The 25,571-nt window shown below is 42.6% G+C and overlaps 1 protein-coding gene across 3 annotated transcripts in view; it reads right to left on the bottom strand.

Moving 5' to 3' along the window:
* The window catches only part of Golim4 (golgi integral membrane protein 4), an 82,251-nt gene that overhangs the window by 3,697 nt on the left and 52,983 nt on the right, over window positions 1–25,571 (bottom strand). For 2 of the 3 annotated variants that reach the window (XM_029475264.1, XM_021158754.2), the window contains exons 6-14: window positions 23,286–23,368; window positions 22,424–22,507; window positions 17,941–18,102; window positions 14,870–15,172; window positions 12,946–13,199; window positions 12,053–12,135; window positions 10,815–10,924; window positions 7,319–7,486; window positions 6,922–6,990 (exon numbers count right to left, since the gene is read on the bottom strand). In XM_029475264.1, coding sequence (XP_029331124.1) covers window positions 6,922–6,990; window positions 7,319–7,486; window positions 10,815–10,924; window positions 12,053–12,135; window positions 12,946–13,199; window positions 14,870–15,172; window positions 17,941–18,102; window positions 22,424–22,507; window positions 23,286–23,368 — 1,316 coding nt within the window. The remainder of the gene's footprint in view (window positions 1–6,921; window positions 6,991–7,318; window positions 7,487–10,814; window positions 10,925–12,052; window positions 12,136–12,945; window positions 13,200–14,869; window positions 15,173–17,940; window positions 18,103–22,423; window positions 22,508–23,285; window positions 23,369–25,571) is intronic. The other variant, XM_021158755.1, reaches the window with a different exon arrangement.

The raw sequence follows: 25,571 nt of genomic DNA on the forward strand, positions 1-25,571 counted from the left end.
GGGCCTAGCAAACACAGAAGTGGATGAGCACAGTCAGCTATTGAATGGATCACAGGGCCCCCAATGGAGGAGCTAGAGAAAGCACCCAAGGAACTAAAGGGAACTGCAACCTTATAGGTGGAACAACAATATGAACTAACCAGTACCCCGGAGCTCTTGTCTCTAGCTGCATATGTAGCAAAAGATGGTCTAGTCGGCCATCACTGGAAAGAGAGGCCCATTGGACTTGCAAACTTTATATGCCCCAGTACACGGGTACGCCAGGGCCAAAAAGGGGGAGTGGGTGGGTAGGGGAGTGGGGCGGTGGGTATGGGGTACTTTTGGGATAGCATTGAAAATGTAAATGAGGAAAAAACCTAATTAAAAAAAAAAAGAAAAAACAGATATGACACAAGAGGAAAAAAAAAGAAAAACAGATATGACACAAGAGAAAAAAAAAAGGAACTGAACTTAGGACCTCTAAATGAGCAGGAGAAATCCAGAGGAACTTGTGCAGTCTTGTGGAAGAGGGGTCAGGGACAGCATAGGAAGAACTAACTAACTTGGGCCCGTGGAGGCTAACAGAGACTAAACCATCAACCAAAGGGCATGGATGGGCTGGACTAACCCCCCTATGTATTTGTAGCAGATGTGCAGCTGAGGTGTGCTGGAAACTAGAGAACTGAAGAAATAGGAGGGCATGGAAAGAGTGGTAAAGGTGAGCAGAAATTCAAAGTGAGCAAAACCAAAGACAGGCCAGTGGCCTGTTGCCATCTTGTCAGCATGCTCCCTGGATGTTTGCCCTGAAGGCACAGTAAGGCTGTGCTTAGTCAGCGACTGCAGATGGTCAGTCCAGTCACCCCCAGGAGAAAGGTCCCTGTCTTCTGTTCTTGTAGTGACATCATTTATAACGACTGTGTCTTGTTTGTTTGTTTTTTGTTTTTATCAACACTGAGTTTCTCTCTAGCCCTGGTTGACCTGAAACTCGCTCAATAGACAAGTCTGGCCTCAAACTCACAGAGATCTACTGGCCTCTGCCGCCTGAGAGCTGGGATTAAAGATATCACTCTGCCCCCTCCCAGTTATGACTGTGTCATAAGTCAGTTGTTATATTTAAAGGTTATAGCATGGTGACCTTCTGTCATTTTTCTATATTAATTTCCACCAAGAATTCTCTCGTATTAACTCTATACTTCCAATTCTTAAAATACTTAACAATGTCAACCTTATGCCAGGCCTGGGTAAGCTGTAGTTAGAGTCCAAGAATAAATTATAAATTCTGTGATTCTGAAAAACTAAAGTGACCTCTCTGAAACTCAAACTTCTTATGCATAAAATAAAAATGTTGAATAAAAAGTCCACGGCCCCTGGTGTTTATATGTGGGTTGGGGGAGGCGTGGTCTGAGCACTGTGGATCCTTTTAAGCATCTAGTGAGAAAATGTCTAGCAAATGGGCAGAACCACTCACACAAGTCATCTTCCACTGCTTTCCCTAGGACTATTTGTTTAAACAGGGGTTCCCCAAATATCACTATACACTTGGTAGAAGGTAGAGCTTTGGAAGGGCTCCGATTTCTAGGGCCCCTGAAAGATAAGATCCAATTTCCTCTAGGGCAGCTTTGGTCTAGGTATTTGTATGTTTTATGAACTTCTCAAGGTGACTCTTGGTCACAGCTGAGTCAGGACACTACTTCTGGGAGTACAATGGATGTTAGTTAAGCATGTCTGGCTGGGGAGATAACAACCTTCCTAAAAATGTTTTTCCCTTTCTCTACTCGCTGAATCTATTGTAGATATTTTAGCTTATGTCCCAGTTGTCATTTCAATTATAGCTGCAAAATGATGATTTAAATAGGTCTTTCATTTGGGGAATCAAAACATGATATTCTATAATTTTCTAGCCATAGAGACAATAGACTCTTACAAATATAAAAGTAATGCATTCATCATGTTTGAGACAAAAGTAACACAAGCTCATCTTAATTCCATTACTAAATAAGAACAGATGATATTGTGCCTCTGAGCATAACAATATGCTTAAGCTACTAGCCCAGGTCAAAAGTTCCCCTTTGATCATTTATATCTTCCACAACAGCCTGCGTTACTATCCCACTAAAGCTGGCACCAAGTCTCATCGAACACACCCCAGTGCTGCTCCTTTTCATTTGGAGCCCTGAAATCTGTGCTTTTGAAACTGCAGAAAAGAATTCTACCAGATGGGGGCAAACCTTGTGTCTGAACTTAGTGCTGGTTCCTTATCTTGTGCCATCATTTGGTTAAAAAAAAAAAAAAAAAAAAAAAAAAAAGCTGTTCTTCACATGACAAAAACGGTGCACCTAGCTAGGAACCAGGAGGAATCCTTTTCAGACACTAAGCCTGGAAGGATCCAGAGGTTGTGGCATGTGACAGTGAAAGGTCTTCAGCATTATCTACAATGGCTGATCTGCAAGTTCTAAGAACTGTGCCCATTTCAAGTTACCCTTCCCTCTCCCTCCCTCCCTCCTTTCCTTTTTCCTCCCTTGCAGGGTCTCATATCCCTGGATGGGTTTAAATTCACCATGTAGCTGAGAACAATCCTGAACTTCTGACTCTCCTGTCTCTATTCCCAAGGTGCTGGGACTATAACTGTGCACCACCACACCCAGCTTATATGTTGCTTGCAATAGAACTTGCTGGCCAAGAGCTCTACCAGCTGTGCCACGCCCTCAGCTCTGGAAGTTTCTTGACATGTTGCTCATGTGCCTGGGTTACATTGGGGATAGGGTGTGTGCTCCTCTGGCTATAGAATGGGTGCCATTAGCCTTTTATTTCTCTCTGAGAATATTCTTATTAATTTGCTTCTTTTGTTGTACTAGAGTCATGAAAGTATTCAAATTGTTCATGAACTCATTTAAACTGTTTTCAACATTTAAATAATTTAAAATACCTAATACTTTTTAGTTATGTAATAATGTCTCTTCTCTCAAACGTAGATAAAACATCTAGAATGCTGGTGATTTGAGAGAAATATTACAGTAAATATTTTTACTGTAAAAATAGTAAACAAATAAACAAGGAGGGCTGGTCAGAAACCATCAGGTTTGCATCTTAGAAAGATAACATGGCTGGAATAAAAGAAAAGGTGGTGAAAAGCTGGGGGGGGGGGTAGCACAGTCAGTGAAATGTTTGCTGGGTAAGCAGTTGGACCACAAGTCAATCCTCAGAGTCTACATCAAAGGTCTCACTAGTGGCATGCACATAATCCCAGCTCTGGTGAGGCAGGGACAGGCAGATTCCTGGGGCTTTCTGTATAGACAGCATGTCTGCCTAATGAATGCCAGGCCAACCTTACTCCTGAAAACAAAGGTGGATGTCCCCAGAGAGCGAGATGCCCTCTGGCCACCACACTCATGAGAATACGTATGAATCACATTTTTGTTCCCACTCATCAGAACATACACATGTAAACACACACACACATGTACGTACATACACACACACCAAAAGCTCTTTTTCTCCCCTCCCTTCCTTTGCTTCCCATTCTCAAGCCAGGAAGTCTGATGACTGTAGCTCTGACAGATGTAAGGCCGATAGGATACAATTCTCAAGGACTAAATACTAATACCAATACATCTGAGTGATGTCGTGGAAGGAGTGAAACTGAGGGCTGTTATAAGTCTACAGCTCAGCAGCTCCAGAGCAGCTGGAACACCCAGGCTAAGAGATGATGGGAGTGAAGCCACTTTGGAATTTCACTGTATTTATAGTGCACAGATACTGCCCAACCACACACACTAAAACAAGGGATCCACACTTTTAGTTCACTGCTCATATTGCTACAGGCTGCTCAGCTCCTCATCTCTGTTACTGGTGCTTGAAAAAAAATGTGACATCTACTCTTCTCCTTCCTGTATAGAAAGTCTGGGAACACTGGAAAGATCTGGCAGAATTCAGAACAGCAAGGATGCTCAGTGGACAGGGAGGCAGTTAAGGGAAAGAAAAGCTTTTTGGAGAGTTGCAGGAAGTAGTCCTACTGTGTGTGTGTGTGTGTGTGTGTGTGTGTGTGTGTGTGTGTGTGAGAGAGAGAGAGAGAGAGAGAGAGAGAGAGAGAGAGAGAGAGAGAGAGAGAGAGAGAGAGAGAGAGAGAGAGAGAGAGAGAGAGAGAGAATCCAGAGCTAATGCAACAGGGGGTCAAAAAGGCATGGGGCTTTGTGCAACAAGCCAGTGTTATAACCCCAGAAGAACTCAAGGAGAGGAATACTGGGCACAAGGGAGGGGAAGGATGCCCTCTGAGAGAAGGTTGCAGAGGAATAGAACAAGCCGCTGGCTTGTTGCATGCCCTTGCTGGTATTTCTGGTCCCTCGGTCCCTATCTATCCCTCTCCCATCTCAGGATCACTCTCCTTCATCTTAACTGATCAGACTACAGAGCTGCGAAGGAATCAGCAAACACTGATTAAACTTTTATGTTCACCCTTCTGAATTTTTAAAAGGAAGCCAAGGTGAACCCTTTCTTTCTTAATCTCTCAAGGCTGTCCCCCGACATTTGCCATAAGGAAACAAAGGACTAGACATCCTGTTACAGGAGCAGTCCTGATGAATTGCTCTCTCCAGCAAACGTCTTCATATTCAAGGCTGCTCCTTTCTCAGCCCTCTTCCTGGAAAGACAATTGCTGGGTTTTCATGAAGACAAACAGCAGGAAGGGGAATGTGTCAGAATGCTAAGCTCACGCCTGGTACACAGAACATGGCTGTGGTTATGAAGAGCAGTGTGCTTTTCTCTTTTCCTGGGAACAGCATGCATTTTAGCACTGGCTCTACAAAGCTGACAGGGGCAGGAAGAATGAGGCAGGGACTCCGGAAGGCAGCGGAGAGTGCTGGAGCAGAGCACAAGCCCTCTGAACTTGCTCTCTTCTCGGGGGCAGCCTGTCTTTGGTGGTCCTATGACTACCTGCCTATCTGCCCTTTCCTTCAGGGAGAAGGCTGTGTGTTTGCAAGGTACTGGTTATGAAGTTGCTCTTAGGGCTTTGACTTGGGGAATACTGAGTTATCTACAAAGAGAATAATTGTGGGGTTTTTGACCTGACATAAAACATATTCCCTGTGGCAGTTTGAAGAAAAAAATGGCAGCCATAGGCTGATAGGGAGTGTCATATGAACGGAAGAAGACATGTGGCCGTTTTGGAGTAAGTGTGACATTATTGGAGGAAGACTGTCACTAGTCATAGGGAGGCTTTGAGGCTTCAGAAGCTCAGGCCCAGTGGCTCACTCACTCTTTCTGCTGCCTTTAGATCCAGATGTAGATAGAACTCTCTGCTGCCTCTCTAGCATTCGGTCTAACTGTATACTGCTATGCTTTCTGCTCTGAATAATGGATTAAACTTCAGAACTGTAAGCCAGCCCCTGTTAAATGTTTTCCTGTGTAAAAGTTGCTGTGGTCATGGAGTCTCTTCACCATAATAAAATACTGAGACATGCTCACTTATAGGAGTTCACTCGGGAGACAGCTGCAGAACACAGGCTCTCACACACTGAACTCACCAGCTATCTAATTACAGGAATAAGATACTGTGATAGGTTTTGTTGTTGTTGTTTTTTAAGATTCATTAGTGATAATATGCCAAAAGTTTATAATGGAAATAAAATTAAAATATAATGGAATTTAAAATTAAAAATTAGATCTAAATGTATTTTGTTTAAATGAATCCCAGTCCTTTTCATATTTTACTGCCTCTTTTCTCTTCCTTTTGGTGGGGGAGATGTGCTGGAGACTGAACCCAAGGCTTCTCACTTGCCAGGTGAACCTCACTATTAAGCTTAATTAAGAAGTTGCACTCCCATAAGGGAAGAAACTGGTATTCATTCATATGAGAATGAAAGACTGGTCCATCTCTAGAAATATTTACTGTGAGTTAGATGTTGCACTCTGTGGGGTGTAGAGGAATTTTAGTCCAGCAACAGAGCTATTGTGGCAAGGAATCACATTCAAAGACCTAGGTCTGTGTGATCCGGCTGGAATGCTGACACACCCCACACCTTTAATCCTTCTGGCTGGCATACAGACACACCGTTAGCACACACTTTTAAAGTAAAATTAGTTTATAGAAAGAAGCAGCCATGTTGGGCAGTGATGCCTAATTGAGAATCAGAGACAAATCAGAGAAAGATCTGGCAGAATGAGTCAGATACAGGACGCACCCAACTGTCAGGAGAAAAGCCGTTTAAGAGCAGTGCAGGGAGAGAAAGTTGAAGTGTGTCTGGAGTTGAGTCAGTTGGGAGTCCGTACAGTGAGTGCAGTACAGCGGGGTTGGGTTTGTCTGTGAGTTCATGAAGGTCAGCTGAAGAAGCTGAAGCGCGAGAATAAGAAGGAGCCAGAAAATTAGAACAAATTGCTAGAGTTAGTTTGAAACCAAGCAGAAGAATTCAGTCACAAGCTGAAAGAAGCCAATTTGAACCAGTCAGCTTGGAGAGGAGTTTGAGCCAGATCTGCTGAGTTGAACCAGCCAGCCAGCTTTCAGAAAGAACTAGAAAAGGTGAGCTTATTTAACAATAAGCTTTCAAGATGACAAACACGTCAGGCAAATAAAAGTTACTTTCACAGTGGGGAGTTTCTCTGACAGGCATAGGGAAGATTCCACAGAGAAAGCTCTAGGAGTCAGTCCATATTCCCCCAGATATGCAGAGCCTTGTTCTCTCTTTGATGAGAGAAAATGCATGTGTGGATACTCTCAGAAAGATCACATGAATTTCAGTCTGCCACAGCTCTTCTCGATTCCAAATCTGTGGTCATTTAAAATTACTCTGGTTTATCTTCTAAGTGTTTCAACTGCCATGATCCATATAGTCTTCAAGTTCCCACCCCTTTCTCATACCATTTAAGTCTGAATGTCAAAGTCGACAGAACTGAGATTTGTTTTAGGGTAGCATGCCCAGTGTGTCCTGTCCCATGCATCCTATCTTATACCTCTTCCTCTCCTTCTTCCTGATACTGCTCATCAACATTATCCTCCTGCTGGTCTGGATTCCCTGCCATCTGTTGAAACAAAAGGAGAGGCTCACGTTACTGTACCTAGGAGAGTCGTCTCACAGGATGCTGACTGAAAGAATGAGAATACCATGATGAAAAGTGCACTTGCAAATGCATCAGTAGCCAGAAAATGATAAATATTCATTTCTCAAATGTGGAGGGTGGGTCATCCCTTACCTGGCTCTGGGATTATAAGCATAGCATCCCAAGGGTCCAAGACTTGCTGATGTGGCAAATCTTCTCTAACTCACATAAGCATTTGCCTTCCCCATAAACTAGGCATTTCCTAAAGTGGTCAGGCTGAACCCACTCTTCACCCCAGGCATTATCTTACCACCAAGTGCTCATCCATTTCTACATTCCCCTGCTTTGCTTCGCTTTGTTTTTGCTCTTCACTTTCCTCTGGCAAATTTTCTTCTCTCACTTGCTCAGCTTCCTCAAATTCATCTTCGCCTTGATTGTTGGGGTCATCTGCTGGGTTTATATCCTCCACAGCTGCCCTCTGCAAAATGTTCATAAAAAGCATTCCACCACTTCAAAACTGAGGCTCAAGTTTAATTTCACTGGAAAGGTCATACGCTGGCAGAAAATGAAATTGCCCTTCATGGGACTGTTCAGATCAATCTTTCCCAAGACTTGCAAAAATGGAACTCTTGCTTTGTCAGTGTTTCAGGAATCAGATCGATTGAGGGAGTACACATTGTACTTCATGTGTGCAAGTGATTCCTCAGAATTCTAGCATGGGAGCATTACCACATAGCCAACAGTGAGTGGTAAGAAAAGTCAGAGGTCCAAATGGAAAAAAAAATCAGTAATAATCAAGATCAGAGAGTTAGATGGGTAAATAACTCTTCTTTTTTCTTTCTGATATGCTGAGACATGAGGCCCATCCATTAAGCGAGACTGGCTTGTTATCAAGCCCTTTGGTATTCAGTTACCAGCTCCCCAGCATATAAGCATGCAGTACTACATCTGACTTTATATGTAGCTGCTGGAGACTGGGCATGTTCGTGCTTGTGCAGCAAGCTCTTTTCTAACTGAGATACTTTTTTGGCCCCTGAAAATAATTCTTAACATGTAAATAGGCAGAGAGTAGTTGGTGGGAAAGAAAGCCCATATGCAAGAGTAAAGGGTCCTTTTGTAGCATGGCTAAATTTCTTTTTCAACTAGGGCTACGTGAAGAAGAGTAATAGTGCTCTAGAAGGGGATAGGAAAAAAAATCAGACAATACATCACCAAGGTATTTCCACAGGAGTTCTCAGTAATTGTGTTGGCCTCACAATTACTTCACTTATCCATTTAAGCACCCAGGACACTGGTTAAATAATACCCAACCTCAGATGATCTTGAGATGGGCAGATAAACCTCTGCTTCTTATGGGTGTCCCCAGTCCTTTGGTAAGCCTAGGGACAGGGACTGAAGTGGGAATTGCACTCCGTGAGATGCTCAGGCCATGGAGTAGGATCTATTCTCTCAGCACTGGGCAGACAAGGGGGCTCTTTCTCCCATTCACTCAGCCACTTGACCATGGTCAAGAGCTTCCTGTCGTGTCAGATGGCTTATTCCTGCACAGCCCTGGCCTGGAGCTTCAAGTGCAAATGACACTGCTCTCAATATAAACGATAAGTCCTCACCTTCACATCCAATTCCAATTACCCTACAATCTCTTGTTTTATAGGCTTTCCTGTATGAATTATTCATCATTTGTTCGAAGGATAGAGAAAAAAGTGTAACCCACTCTGAGCAGAAAAAAAATGCTAAATATCACTTTTTAAGTTCATAAAATGCAAATGCTAGCCCCCAGCTCCAACCAATCAACAATTGGGGGGGGGAGGGTTTACAGGAAAAAAAAATTCTCATCAAATAAAATAGTGAATACAGAATTGAACCAGAAGTAACACAATCTCTAGTTAAGGGGACAGGTAAAAGGCCCCAGTCTTTTCCAGTGCATTGAATAGAATGAGCAAAAAGATGTCAGGAGAGTAAAGGATGCTACAAGCCAGGGTGCATATCCTAAATCTATCAGACCCACCCTGTCCCCAGTGGCAGCCTTCATCTCCTCTTACACACTTGTACGTTTTTCTGCTCTGGCTCTCTTACTCTCAAGGGACAGTTCTCATTCTCTCATATGTTTCTACTTCCATTATTGGAAATAGTTCAGAGGTAGGTTCTATATAAATGTCATTGCAGAAGGGAATAAAAGAAGGCATACTGAAAGCTAAGTAGAAAACCATCAGCATCAAGGTGCTCCAAGCCAACCCCGGAACATGGTGGGACCAATAATCAGAAGAATTTCTGGATCAATTTATACAGAACTCGGGGAATGGATGTCATCCCAACATGTGTATTGATTTATTAGCAATCTATGAGAGAAGAGCTAAAATAGACTGTAAACGTCATGTATACAAAACACAAGATTGGATCCACTCCACAACGGCTTGCATTTCTCCTGTATAGGGCTAAGAACCTAGACTGTCCAACCAGAAAGGCAGGGGTCTTGTTTTCAGTCAACACAAAGACTATCCAAGCATCTACATAACTGCACTCTGAATTGTGCATAACATTTTGGCACCCAATGACCTCTTTTTCAAACCTGCAGCCACACATCCTTGTTCAGTGCTATTAAGGTGGTCACAAAGCATGGAACAAAGTCACAGGACACACTTGACAGCCCAACAGAGCAGACAACATGCTCAGCAAACAGGAAGTCTCTTTTCCCATCCGCTTTCCAACTTCTTGGTTGGCTTTCCCTCTCCTCTTCATCTTTAAGAATCACTGTATTTTTTGACGTTTCTCAATTTTGTTCTTCTAAGCTAAAGCTTAATCACTCTAAAAGATGCCAAAGTTAATGTTCTTTTTAATCCTGAGAACAACCTCCAGTCCATTTCTTCACACACCTCCACTGTAGAAAGCCAGCCCAGAATAATCATTGGAGAACCCAGAATTAATTGTTAAGCACAGAGGTCTGCTCTCTTCCATGGAAGGAAGAGTGGGATGCCTGCTCTGGAATGCTGGAGTGCTGTGCTTAACCTGGCAATCCTTTGCTATTCTAGTAGGAATCAGCCTCCACCTGAATTCACCCCAAATCCTAAGAATTATTTAGGCCCTAATCCTGGACTTTGTCTTTCAGTGACCCCTGTGTTGGGATTCAGACCTGGGCCAAAGGCTAGGTGTATATTTTATATACTGACGTGAACACGGTCTCCAGGTTCTCCCGCCATCCTTCAGTCCTGACCTGTTACAGGGCATGGCTGGCAGACCCTGCCTCTACCCTGAACTTTCAGCCCAGGAGCTGGGCTTCCCTTTCCCTAGGGGCTCTGTCCTTTGTCGTCTATACATTTTGGCTTCTCTTTTCTTTCTTCCTCTGTCTATATTCTCTCTCTCTTTCTCTCTCTCTCTCTCCCTTCCTCCCTCCCTTCCTCTCTCTCTCTCTGTGCACATGCTCTTTCTGGTCGCCCTCTTCTTGGTCCCCCTCCTCACGGCAACTTCCCTAGCCTGGCTGGTTGGGACCAGTGAACCTGCCAGAGAGCGGTTCCCCGATAAACATGCCTTTATATACTTTAATTTGGTTTGGATTGGCTCATTCCACTGGTAGAGGATACATATCAGCATGCACTTTCTGTCCTCTGTCAACAGAGTTCATCCTTCTGCCTACTACAAATTTTTCCTCTCCAGATCTGAGCCTTGAGCCCTGTTTCCCAGTCAACAGAACTCTTATGATAAAGGTCTCTGGCCCTTTGCTATAGCAGTGTATTAGGCGAGGGAATTTCAATGTAGCCATCCCTGAAGCTTGGTTATGAGAACTATCATAACCTGAGGAGGACACGTACATCTGCTTCAACTTCAGGGTCGCCTTCTTGGTGTCCTGGTTCACGAAGTTCCTGTCTGTTGCCTGGGTCTCCTTCAGCTTCATCTTGGCGCTGGTTATCTCTGTCATAGGCTAACAAAGCAAAGGAAGTATAATCAGCTCTGGGTAGGTTGGGCAGGAGTTTTCCTCTCAAAAAACTGCCTACAGTGTGTCTAGCTCATCTCCATCTTTGGTATTGGCAGGTGTCTGTTTTGGTTTTTGTTTGTTGTTTTTTGTTGTTTTTCCTGAACAGTTCTATCATTTTTCTGCATGTCAAAGGGATGGGTAAATGTGCCATTCTATCCCTCTTAGGGAATATTTATAGCGGAGGCTGGCTTTTCCCCACCAGATATGAAAACAATAACCAAAACTTGGAAGCAGACAGACTGCTGCCCGAAAACACATCCCATGCTTGCTTATATTGCTTAGCAAGAAAAGTATTTAGATTAACAGAATTCTAAGAGCTCGCAAGAATTGTAAATCCTTCGAAAAGTAAGATATAAGATGGAAGGTTAAGAACATAAAGACTTATTTGGTTTGCAGACAATAAAGAAGTAGGGGGCCGGCGGGCAAGCTCCAAGTGCTCTGAGGGACTTATTAAACAAGATGGGAGCAAATAGCTCTTAGTCTTATGAACAAGTAGAAGAAGTTAAAGTGACCCATGGGGGACATAAATGCAACAATTTCCTGACTCCTAGGGTTATAAAATACCACAACAGGCTGCTGATGGAGCGTGCCTTTGCTTTTTTTTGGATACTTTCTAGAAAAATCAAACATTCATAAGACTCAGTGGTACCAAGGAGAGTTAACTTCAGCTCTATCTCCACAGGAAGCTGAATTTTACAAATTTTATCCTAGATGTTTGCCATTTATATAAAGAAGGGTAAAAAATCTCAGAGCTAAGTAGAAAACATGGAAATTTCCTAAAGAATACCAATCCTAAGATTGGTTGTCAGAAAAAACTGTAAGGCACACAAAGAGCTTCAACAGAAGGGACAATGATGTAGGAAGGACTCACCACCTTGGCCAGGTTTCAGTAGTGGTATATATTTTTGCCAGCACTTAGACCATGTGTGGCAAGAGTGTTAGCATGAGTCAGAGCTGTCCTCTGCACTTAATCAGGGACACCGTCTGCCTGTTGGAGCTGTGGAATGTGCTCCTTGCTATTGGGTGATGTGACCAAGTGGTTTGACCGAATAGTCATCATCTAAGGAGTCTTACCACCTCCCTCTTCTTCCGGGATTCCCTGGTCCTCGGCTCCCTGTGCGATGTCATTCTCCACAGCATTGTAATGAGCTTGCTGCCTGTCAGGGGCCCAAATTTGGAGATAAAAAAATCAGTCGGCACAGTTTGACCAAGGTCATTTCTCTTTCAAGACAGGGATAAATAAAGATTTCAACTTTCAGAATAAGCCATAACTCGTTTCTGAGATTTAGACACATAGTAAAGTGTAATAGTGATAGCAGATGTTTCCAAAGTCCACCTTTAAATAGTACATTGTCATTCCCTCATAGAATAAAGTTAGAACTGAGGATGTTAGGTTATTTTGGGAATGCTTGTTTTTACTTTGCAGGAGTGTGCAATGTGTATGTGTGTAGGTTTTGTGAGGGGTGCACCAGCATGCAGCAGCACATGCCAAGGGGTCGGAAGACAACCTTGCATGTTGTCTTTGCCTTCAACCTTGTTTGACCCAGAGCCTGACTTTTGTGATTTGCTGTCACATACTCCATGCTGACTGGCTGAAAACTTGCAGAGATTCTCCTTGTCTCCATCTCACTTCCTGATGAACTAGCCCAGCATTACAGACTGTATGGAACTGTCCTGAGATTTACGTAGGTTCTGGGGATATAAACATAGGTCCTAATGTTTGTGTGATATGCCCTTTATCACCAAGCCTTCTTTTCAATGGATAACTCTCAAGATTAGGCAGGAAAAAAATTATACGTAAAATTAAGTCTCTAAAGTCTCTAGCATTTAATTCCCTAATACTTTTTTCTATCTTGCCTTCATGAGCTATATAGGTTTGTCCTCTTACTATATAAGACATGTACACAATGCTGATTTGACAGCAGAGGAAGGACTGTCTACACCCACCAGAGGAAGGGGCAGGCTACCTTAGCTGCTCCTGGTGCTGCTCCTGGACATCTTTATCGGCTGCCTGCTTCTGCTGAGCCATCTCTCTGGCCAGGAACTGTTGCTGCTGCTGTTGTCTTAGCAACTGCCCATGGAGCCTCTGTTGGTGCAAGGCTTCCTGATGTTCTCTCAGCCGCTGGGCTTCCTCATCTCTCCTAGCTGCCAGCCTCTGCTGTTCCAACTGTTCCTCATATGGGGATTGGAAGTTTGTAGCTGCCTTGGTCGAATGCTCCACCTAGAATAAAAGGGCTTCATACTGAGCTAGAAGGGGTAGACCCTCGGCTCACCCTTCATTTGCTTGTCAGGGTAAACTCGGGAGGCAGGATAGACTTCTCGACACTGCATCAGGTAAGCACCAACTGCACATAAAGCCCAAGAACGTGAACTTTCCAGCTTTCTCTGAGTGGACTTGGCCTTCTTCTGGACCTGTGAGCTGGAAGGCAGCTTCTCCATGTGTTCCCAATCCAATGTTACAGAGCACCACACAATAAATCAGTTCTAACCTGAATTAAATTTATGCATCTAGGTTCTAAATCAAGCTAGTAACCCCATACTGCACAATTTCTGAGGCTAAGGCTTTGTCTAGGAATAGTTAAAGACCCAAGGATGCTATCTAACAAAAATGTATATGTCAGTTTCAGGCTAAAGAAAATGTCAAATCTCAGCTTCTACTGGTGAAGCAGAGGAGATGAGAGATAGAGATGGGGAGAGGGAGAAGGAGTGGGGGGAAAGGGAAAGGGGAAAGGAGACTGTGTGTGTGTGTCTGTGTGCTGTTCAGGTGTTTGTCCTGAGTGAAACCTCAGTTATCATTCCTTAGATGCCACCTTATGGGCATTTGTTTTGGTTGTTTTTTGTTTGTTTGTTTAAGACAGCATCTCCCTTTGGCCTGGGGCTTGCTGAGTTTAGGCAAAGCCTGTGAGGACAGAGAATGGCTCAGCATTACAAAAAAATCCTCAGCACCCAGGGGCATTGCTGCTGAGTATGAGTTTGGAGACTGAAGAAAGGTCCCTGGTTGTACTCAGTGCTGGCTGATACTGGGTTCCTTTAAGGACACTGGCCACTTTGGTTGTTATGAAGGTAAGAATGGATCTCAGATGTCAGCAACGTGCTGAGGAAGGCAGTCCCTGGGCAGGTACTGGCTAAGGATAACCACTCACTAATGGGCGCATGGGTTAGTAAGACAATGTAAGCTTCTGATGCGGCTTTGACAGCAACAGGCAGAAGCTAGCTCTGTAGCTGGCAGTGAGTGACCAGAATAAGAACTCTTTGTCACAGAAAATTAGACATTTCTCCACATCAAGATACTTCAGGTGTGACTTAGGGATCTTCTGGGGAGGTGGCCAGTTGGGAGTTCACCTGCTACAATGTCAGGGATATGAGAATGGACCAGGTTCTTTCTTATGCACCACTGACAATGGGAACAATACAGGTCTACCAGCAGTGATTGTTCTGATCACAAACTGCCTTTATGAGCTATATCATGCACGCTATTTGTCTTACAACAGAAAACGTAAATGCATGGAAAGGACAACAAACGAAAACCTTTCAGAAACATTTACAGAAACGGTGATTCATAAGTTTTTTCTTCTCTCTCTCTCTCTCTCTCTCTCAAATCTGGGCTGTCTTTCTTGTCAGGCTAGGCTGGCTGGCTGGTAAGCTCCAGGGACCTATCTGTCTATTTCCTCGGTGCAGGACTACAGGAACACATCACTACACCCAACTTTTTACACAGATTTTGGCATCAAACTGAGATCCTCAAGCTTGTCCTTCACTGACTGAGCATCTCCACAGCCCTATTATTATTATTATTATTATTAGTAGTAGTAGTAGTAGTAGTAGTAGTAGTGTATTTAAAACAGAGCCAAGTTCCCCATCAGAGAGAAGGTCTGGTGAGCTCCCATGCACCTCAGCTTGAGGGTGGCCATCCAGAAGGTGGGCTGCATTCTGTCCCTGCTGATCCCGCCAGTCTCGATCCTGCTCCTCTGGTGACGGGTCGTGTTCTTCTTCCAAATGTTCTGCCTGCCCCACCTGCTCCATCTCCTCCTCCTCCAGTGCCTTCCTGTGTTCCTCTTCCACTTGATGCTCCTCTGGCTCTCTGGGTTCCACTTGATTCTGCTCTTCTAGAGCCTGGAATCCTGCATCCTTCTGCATGGAAGACAGAGGTTTCTCTTCCATTCTTCTAGGCCCTGCTTCATGGTTCTGTTGCACCTAGTTATTTCAAGATAAGCAAGTCACAAGAAGTGATACTTTTCTATTTCAAAAGTGGTGACATTATGCTTCTATTACCTCATCTAAAGGGCTACAGCATAAGCAAAATCCTGGAGTCTAGAAATATATACAGCAGTGACTAAAAAGGAAGAGAGGTGCGAGGGAGATATTTCATCCTCACTGTGTCATCTCACCCCAAGACAGAAATAATCTAGGCAAAATTTTATCTCAGAAAATGCTCAGAGGCCAGGAAACCGAAGCCTACCGGTAACCATGTATTAGGAAAACACTTCCCTCAGAGGCCATCTGACTCCAGCTCTGCTTAGACTAGAAAGGAAATAAACAAGTAAAATAATAAAAACTGGAAATCCTCAGGCCTGATGCTTATGAAAGCTGCTTCAAGATCGGTTTCCTTCTCAACAGATCTTTGGAAGGACTGGGAGAAGCTTTCAGACTCAGTTAAGGAAAGGCTGGAGTGGTTTCTCACTAGCTTCATTACTAGTAAGCAGAAGGGGCTTGCACTCCTAATGGACATCCATGCTCATTTAAAATAGCTTCAGCTAGCAAGACACAAAATATTCTTTGTTCCAACCTTTCAGTGTGTGCCAGTCAGTGTGCCTGTGAGTGTATAGACACACAGCTATATGTTGCAAGAACATATGGAAGCATGTGGGAACATCTGGGAGCATGTGGAAGAGTGTGGGAGCATGTGGGAGCATATGGAAGCACGGGGGAACATGTGGGAGCATGAGGGAGCATGTGAAAGCATGTGGGAGCATGTGGAAGCATAACATCAACCTCAGGTCATGTTTCTCAGGAGGTCTCCGTCTTCTAAATTGAGACCTGGTCCCTCATTAGGATTCCCAGAATCATGGATTAGACTAGATTGACTGGTCAGTGATCCCCCACCCCCAAATCCTCTGGTCTCTGCTTCTCCAACACTAGTATTATAGGCACATGCCACATAAAATTTGGCTTTTTATGTGGGATTGAATTCAGTTTGTGGCAGGAATTGTACTGAGTTACCCTCCCAGCCCCAGGCAAATATTCATGTATCTTGTTACATCCTTTTGTAAACCAAAGACAGTCTGTCGATTTAGTATAATAAACATAATACAATTATATATGATATTATTATAAGTATAATATATAATAAATTGATGGTATAAACAATGTCAAAACAGGAAGCTTTAGCTTTTGATTTATCAAGGCAATAAAAATTTCTTTAGAAACTATCTTCTGTAAGTTTGTCGAGTCCTGGCCATATTTTCCATAGGTTCCCATCCTTTCATTAGTCTCCACTAGCTTGGAGGGAGAAACCACAATAGGAAAATCGGCACTACCTTTTCCCTTTTCTTCATCGAAAGAAGTTACTTCAGTGGTCAGATTAATTTCTTATAATTGAGATGCCTAGGGGACCAGGCCATCAACAAATTGAGACAAGAATCCCTCTTCTGAATCTAGCAGGGATATAATTATCACTCTTGTAAAAGTCAAGAGTGCAAAGCAAAAAGTGGGGAGAAAAGATCTTCCTTGACTGAGACCTTCGAGAGCCGTACATTTGAAGAAGTCCTCTGGCAAGTTTGCCATAAAACTGCCTCGTAGAAAATGTTTCCCTCAAGGGCTCTGAGGACTTTCAAAAACCTGCCATTTATCCCCACTCTGTCTCTGTGAGGAAGGTCAGGGCAGATAATGTCTATCTCCCACTCACAGTTGGAGCAAAGCAAGCTCTGAATCATTAGACAGTGAACCCAGTGAGCTGGACGTCAGACTATCAGAGCATAGAATCAAATGACAGGCCTGCTCTCCTATCATGTTGTTGAAATTGCTGGATATAAATCCCCACAAAAGAACTGGATTGCAAGAACCCCAAGTATGTTTTTGAAGGAATGTTCTGTTCATGCTGAAAACATTCATAGTGCTAACTCTGTTCATGTTGACTTCATTATCCCCATAAGATGGCCAGCCACTTGCAGACAAGACTTCTCAAACATTTACTGCAAGCCTGCAACAGCATGCATGTGGAGGCCACACGACAACTCTCGACATTCCTCCATTTGAGCCCTATGAATTAAACTCAGGCCATTAGTCTTGTGACCAGGGGGCTTCACGTGCTGAGCCATTTCTCCAGCCCACACAAGGAACTTTGTAAGAATTAACAATAAGCAAGACCACACTGGTAATGTTGTACTTTGAAACATATGCAAGCATGTTTTCATTTTCATGAAGAGGAAGAATAAAGTTAATTGTGACCAGGTTACAAAGGCATTTACTATGACTTTTGGTATGCTCTACATGAGACCAGAAGTGTACCAAGTTCTATTAGATTAGCTTTAACACGGAAGTGGGCTGCCACATAATATCGTCATATGATAGAAAACCTGTTCACCTATTCAAAGGAGAGAAAAACCATCTCACCTTCAAAGATTCAGAGCTCCTTTAATACAAGTAAATTGACATGGATACAGACAAAGCCAGAGAATTCTTTCCCAGTAAATGTGACAGCTTTAATTACCAACGTGTTCTCCAGACTAGCTGAATTGGTTAGAAATACAAATCCCCAGGCCAAATGTCAAATGAGCTGAATTAGAAAGTGGAGCTTTGGCTGAGAGGTTCGAGCTTTAACATACCCTACTGGGGATTCTAGTGTTTAAGAACTTCTAGGAATCTGCTTGGTAGGAAAAATGGGCCATACAGAGGACAGTTCTCCTCAGGACAGCTCCACTGGGAACTTCACCTCCCGGGGATCCCCAGGTCAAACTTCTCACCTCTTGTAGCTCTCCTGTCAGCTTCTCTCTGATGTTGTAACCTTGAGGAGGGTGAGTCCCATGGGGAAAGGTGACATTTTGCTGCTCGACTGGGTCAGGATTTCGAAAGCTTGGAATCCTGTTCAGTGTATCTTTTAGTTGTTTATATTCTGCAACTTGAGTCTGCACGTAAATTGTACAGTTGGGAGAAAATTGTACAATTTGTAGAAAGAAAAAAAGAAGAGAGAACATTCATAGGTTAATTAGATGGGCTTTTGGGTTCACTGGATGCCTAGGGAAAGCATTGACCTTAGGTTTGTTAGCAAAGCTGCAGATTGCCCTCATGCACTAGCTCTGCCTCTCTGGACATGCTCGACCATTTCTCAGCACATGCAAATTAGAATCAGGATTACGAGACTAAAACATTATCTAAGACATGTTAGTGTTCCAGGCTACGTGAGACAAAATAAGAATGTTGTCAACCATTCTAGTATAAGCATCATCATTGAAAGGCACCTAGCTAATCAATGTTTCATCACATTAAAAATCTACTTGAAGACTTACATAACTATTCAAATTGAGACCCATTAACAGTAAGTATGCCCTGGGTTACAGCTTTCAATGGACTCTGTCTGTCTGTCTGTCTGTCTGTCTGTCTGTCTGTCTGTTGATCTATGCTCACCGTCTTCTCCTTAGGTGATTTTTGCTCAAATATGGCTCTTTACTTGCTACTTTCTAGATTGCTTTCCATACGGTGCTCTGAGGTAGCAGAGAGTAGCAAAAACAAGAGCATCATGAAGCTGGGTGTTTATTTATCAATTACAAGTATCCTTTCAGCATAATCGACAAAGGCAGCGTATGTATGAGTTTAAGACTAACATAGGCAGACGCAAGGGTGTGTATTTGATGTGGGAGATACATTTCTTTTTTTTTTTTTAATAAGGAGCTAGAAAGATAGAAAATACACCAATAGCTTTAACAAAATCAGTATATACTTTTCATGTACACTATCACTCTCATTCTAAAACCAGAATTACTGTGTAAAGAAACACTTACATAGAACCTCTGGACTTCCATGCCTGGAGAGAAGCACTCTTACCTCTTCGCAGTCTTCTTTTTTAATATGTGCGTGTATGTGTGTGGTGCTGTGTCCACATATGATATGCATAGAGGGTATGTGCACGTGTGCACACATGTTGCTTGTACCTGTGTGCACATGCATGTGGAATCCCAAGGTCTACATCAAGTGGCTTTTCTCTATCATTCTTTTTTTTTTTTTCAGACAAGGTCTCTCATCAGTCTGAAGCTCACTGATTCAGCTAGGATGGCTGGCCAATGAGCTCAAGGATCTACCTGTCTTGTCTTAAACCCACTCACTGTTGGGATGATCTCTGACCTTTGCTATGGAGACTGGGGATCCAAACTCTGGCCCTCATGATTCCATGGCAGATACTATACTGACTGAGCTATCTCCCCAGCTCTGTTTTGTCTCTTCTAGTTTTCAAAAAATGAAGGTGGCAGCTGGCTAAAAATGTATCAGAGGAGTACTTGCATATAGTTTGTATATAAATGGAACATGTAGCTGGCATTGGCCTGTACTTCAGAAATTAATCAGATCGTTTGGTGTTCTACTTTGGAGCTCAAAATGAAAAAACAAATAAACAAACAAACAAACAAACACCAAATGAAAACAAAAACCCAACAAAATCCACATAGCACATATCCCTCTTACGTGGAGGGATATATAAAACCCAATTCAATTCATCCTTTTTCTCTTTTTCTAAGGCAGTGGTTCTCCACCCATGTGTTGTGACCCTCTTGGGGGGTGGGGGGAGTCAGATGACCCTAGGGGTCACCAGGACCATGTGCATACCAGATGTTTACATTATAAATCATAATGGTAGCAAAACTACAATTATGAAGTAGCAACAAAAGTAATTTTATAGTTGGGGTTCACCACAATACAAGGAAATGCATTAAGGTGTCCCAGTGTTAGGAAGGCTGAGAACTGCTGCTCTAAGGTATGCAATTCATGAAGGTATGCAATTGATGAAGGTATGCAATTCATGAAGGCAGCCAAGTTGTGGTTCTCTGTACAGAAAAGGACCATATTAAAATATGTGTACGACTGCACACCTCAGCACCACTGTGGGTTTCAGGAGGAGGTTTCCACTTGTAGTGGATTCTGGGGATCAAAGTATGGTTGAATGGCTTGTGTGGCAAGCATTTTACCCAAGGAACCATCAATAAGCCCAAGATTTGTTAACAAAGAATCTCTTAAGAGGACTTTGCTAGAAATAGCAATTTTCCCTCCCTTGGAGATTTGGATAAAGTTGTGATATGATGTTATTCACTTAATGTGGTACCCTTCAAAATTTGTATATCTGAAATTGAATAACTTTTTTTTTTATACCAACCACAGATCAAAGGTTGGTGTATTAGAAGGTACTCAGTCCTAAGGGTGGAATCCTCATGAATAAAGCTAGAGCCCTGATAACAGGAGAGCAGGGACCATTCTTAGTCTCTTTCCACAACACAACAATACAAGAAGCCAGAAGCCACCAAGCCAGATGAGAGTCCTCACAGGATTCTAAGACTCCCAGTTTCTGGAACTGTGACTAGGCCACCAGTCAATGGCATTTTGTTAAATCAAGCCCAAATTAATAGAGACATATGGCTCTAATTAAGGTAATTACAGGGTACACTAGTTATAGAATAAATATTAAGACCAGAAAAAAACCCACCACTCTCAAAAGGCAGATGTTTTATCCCCTCTTAATCAAAATACTTATGATTACATAGCAGTTAAATATATTAATAATTAAGAAGTACATGATACATTGGTTCTTTGTTTCAGTTTTTTTTCTTTCTTTCTTTCTTTCTTTCTTTCTTTCTTTCTTTCTTTCTATAAATTCTTTCAGGGCTAGAGAAGGGACATGAGGTGTATTCCTGGGGATCACTGGAATCAGGGAGATCCAGCCCAATGAGGGACTGTCTCAAAGTGGAGGATGTCCTAAGGAGTTGACCCTTGCAGTTGACCTTCAGGCTTCTACTGACACACATGTGCACACAACCATGCATAGATTAATGACAGAGGCCTCAAAAGCTGGCTCAGTAGTGCTGCAAATGTGCTACTTCAGACTTGGTTTGGGTCATTAAAGAAATGATTTTAATCCTAGTTCTGCACTTTTTCAGATGTTTACTTATTGTATTATCTATGGCCATTGCAGCACAGTGTTCTAATCAGCTGACCACATCTCACTGTGTGAACCTCACATAAAATAACACTTGGCAAACCTTGAGATTTGGAATGCACCAGTGCTTAGAAATAATCAGTTCACATACAGGTAAAAATAACCATGGGCAATAGAGAAATAGACAGACACCCAATTGACAAAGGTACCCAAGGAGGGGCAATTCACAAGGCCCTATCCTTAGCTGAGGAAGCTATGGGTGGTTGATGGCAGCCAGAAGGAGGATAATTATGTTTCTCTGTGATTGTGGCCAATTAGGTTTCCGGTAATCCAGTGTATGGACCCATGCCTGTGCCCATATAGGCAGTAAATTGGAGAGGGGACATGAAGTTGGGAGGGGGATGGGTTGCTGGCTCAAGCGATATGTATGGGAAATGCTGAAATGACTATCATCATATATTGTATATATGTATGAAATGTATCAAGGAATAACTTAAAATGTTAAAGAGAAATATAATGTGAGAATGCACTTAGAAAACTACAAAGCAAATGAATTATTTATAATGTAAAAACAGACAAACACTCTAGTCCCCAAAATGCAAACAGAAGTCATTGAAAGAGATGCAAATAGACATGAGCCCAATGCATTACAGCTCTGAATAATTTTTTGAACCCAAACCAAGTAAGCCAGGCAGTCCTATTTCTCTGGGTCTCCAGCTGTAATGTACTCATCTGGACATCACCTTGCCAAGTTCTCCACAGCTTGGATTTGACTGTTTATTCATTTAACAGACATATACCAAGAGAGTGGCTTATGCCAGGGGCTATTGTATTCTCTGAACAAATGGAGATTGTGACTCTAGATTCTTTTCCCCTGACCCTTCTGCTTTTCTGTAGTATGAACAGCCTTGTATAAACATTATCCCAAAAGGAGTATGTCTATGGGCTGGGATACTGGGAATAAGGGAAGGAGAGAAGACAAGGTCTGAGAGTCAGCATCACAAAACCCTATACCTACTGTACCAAGAGTTGATACAGGCAAGAGAGATGCAGAAGGACAGATTCGCTGTGAGTTAAGTATCAGAATCGTTCGTGTAGGGCGTAGCAGAGGCAGATATAGTCATGTATAATAAGCAATGAAGAGTTTATTTAGTAGTCTCTTTGGTGATTTGAGAAGCATGCATATCCCCGGGATTAGGAGTGCTGCCATAACTCTCTGAAGACTGTGTTGTCAGAAACGACATGCATGAAGGGATTCAGAAATAGTCAGCAGACTTCAAAGGACCCAACAAAGGCTGCTCCCTCCTAACCTGCGCAGCAGCCAGGGCACTCTTGTGGTCTTCCAAAGTCACTACAAGCTGTTCATGCTCGGAGAGTAAATTCTTATGCTGTTGCTACACAAAAGAGAAGTTTACACATTGAGCTAAATTAACTTCACAAAATAAACCTCTTTGGTGTGGCCACCCAAATGTTATTTGGTCATTTGATGGAAGTGAAAGCAGCATTTGTTCAATTCAAAAATGACTGGAGGTAGACATGATTTATGGAGGATTCTAAAAATCTCTCAAAACTGCTGCCTCTCTACCCAGCTAAACCTTTCATTAGTAGTTGCCTCTGCAAGTAAAAACCATCTTACAGTGTAACCATCCAACAACATAATGAGTTCAGTATCAACAGAAATATTTAGATGTCCCAGGAAACCTGTCGTTTATGATACCAAAGTGGTAAAAGTATCAAGTGTACTCCAGGAAGGCAAAGTCCAAGTCGGTGATGAGTTTGCAAAGCAGATCAATTAAGGAATCAATTTTTGAAAAGAAAAATCTTTATTTTAATGTTTTTAATTTTGTGTGTGTTTGTGTGTGTGTGTTTGTGTGTGCAAGTATGTGTGCTTGTGTGTGCGAGTATGTGTGTTTTTGTGTGTGTGGGTTGCTCAAGGGATATGCATGTGGGTGCAGTATCCCCAGGGAATCAACCAGGACATTAGATTCCCTGGAGTTGGAGTTATAGGTGGTGGTGAGCTATAGTACTAGGAGCCAAGTGTGGTTTCTCTGCACCAGCAGCAAGCACTCAGGCTCTCGGCCACCTTTCCAGCTCCCAGGAATGACTTCTGAAGCCATTCTGCATAGTAAAGGAGACAGACGCCCCTGGGGCCAAATGTCTGATTCATCTTACCTTGACGTCTTGAAGCTGTGTGTGAATGTCTTGGTGTGCTTTTCTTAGTTGTCTATTCTCTTCTCTCAAATTATATACAGTTTCTGTTTTGCAAGAACAACCACACATAAATACTGAGAACGGTCTAGTTTTCATGCCATTATTTGAAACTTTAAAAATTATTTACAGGTGTATTTTGAACTTTAACAGCAAAGTATTGGGAGTAAACAAAAGACTGTATCATAGAGGCATACGACATGGTTCAAAGGCTCTTGCAGGATGACCTGGCTTATTGGACTCTAGAAAGAGTCTATGCATTTCATATTAAGTCAACAATTTAATCACACAGGTGTTTAAAATAAAACATTTCTGTTAATTAGCAATTCACTGGGCTTGAATGTAATGGCCAGATGGTCTCAGATTTGAAGATCGTCACAAACAAAAGTACTTATGAACAGAACAGACTTTATTTCTCATAGCATGGATAATTTTTACATCCTCTAAGAAGGTACTAGAGATAACAGAAATCCTACTTATCTGGTGATAACCTCTAGTTTTTTTGAGTTCTTGGTTAATCTAAATTCGACTTAAAGAAGGTATTTTTCCAGTTAGAACCTGAGAGTGTGGAGTCAGAGTGAAGTCCCAAAACCTCCCCTCCCTGTTCAGGTACCAGCTTCCTCTTGCGAATTCTAGATCTCTCTATTTTTAGAAGCCCTATCATTACATACGTTTGACACATGAAACACTATTCAAACTTACAAACTTGGTGGGCTTTTGACAAACGTGCCTATAGAGTCTTTTCCATCTTTGAGTACTTACTTATCACTGTTTAAAAATGGATCTAATAACGTCTGTCATTATGAGGCCAATGAGAGTGGCAATACTCAGCACAAGGGAAGCTAAGACCTGTCTTGGAGATTTTTATAATTTATTTTGGAAGAGGCTATGATTGGCAGAAAGAAATGGCACAATTAATACATGAGCTGGGACAGCAGGCATTTAACTAAATCTTGGTGGTACCAGAGTATGGAGATACCTCTGCAGACAAGGCTCCATCTCTCCAGGGAAGGTCAGCATCAGAGAGAATCTGTTTCCTTCTCTTACCACAATCAGAGCAGTTTTACTTTCTCACTGCCCCTTCTGGACACCTGCGCATAGGATTTCCCTTGCACTTGAGGGAGGGGGCGAGGAAGTTAAGAGCAAAATAAGATCCGGCCTTCATGCCATAGCTGATAATCTCAGAAGTCAAAACAGGGCAGGAAACAGGACACCACTGCCACCTACAAGGACCTTTTGTATACTGCCAGCTACATGGGGCTTTTTAACAAAACCACGTGAAATCTCTAACCTTGATGAGCTAGTCCTGATTTTTTATTTGCAAACTTATCGACAGTAGTTTCTGTGAGTTCTCTGGGCCTCGGCCAGCAAGGTTTGCTCCTCAGCCTCCAGATCTTCATATGCTATATAAAGCAAAACAACGGCCTGCCTGCCTCCAGGTTTATGATAAGAATTCAGTAAATTCATCCAGCGGAAGGGGTTCACATAGTCCTAATACATTAAAGGAATGCATCATCAGCCATTATGTTCACAATGATGAAGAGAATTATATAGGTTTCCAGGCTGTCAGCCTGCCTTAGGAGAGGGGAAGATGGAGATACTCCTCTTGTACCATATGAAGCCAACAAAAATTACCTGCACTTATGGCCCCTAGCCAGTACCTCCCCTTCATCGATCACAAAATGCTTTGACTTTATTGCATAAGTCTTTTATCTAGAGTCCTGTCTACTTCCACTTGCATTGCTATGATAAAACACCCTGACAACAGCAGGTTGGGGAAGAGAAGTTTTGTTTTTGTCCACACTGCCAGGTCATAGCGCACCCCTTTAGGGAAATCACAGTGGCAAGTGTGTGAGACATCTGGTCACACTGTATCCATAGTGAAGACTAGGAGAGGGAGGGAGGGATACCTGTACTCAGCTCTCCCAACCATTTCCATTCAGTCCAGGACTCAATCGATGAAATGATGCTGTCCACAATTAGGCCAACCCATCTCAATTAACACAAATATGAAAAAAAAATCACTGGCATACTCAGAGGCCAACTTAAGCCAGACAATCCTTCATTAAAATCTTTTAAGGTGGGCTTAGATTGATTCAAGTTGACAATTAACAGCAATTATGACAGTAGCACAATCATTCTAATCAAACATAAGAACAAACATGTAAAGTGCTCATCATGATGTCAAGGAACTTTCTATACTCAGGTGTTTCAGATCTCTTCAAGAAATTCTTCCAAGGGCTGGCAAGA

This window comes from Mus caroli, chromosome 3 (assembly GCF_900094665.2).
Source record: "Mus caroli chromosome 3, CAROLI_EIJ_v1.1, whole genome shotgun sequence".
Classification (NCBI taxonomy): Eukaryota; Metazoa; Chordata; class Mammalia; order Rodentia; family Muridae; genus Mus; species Mus caroli.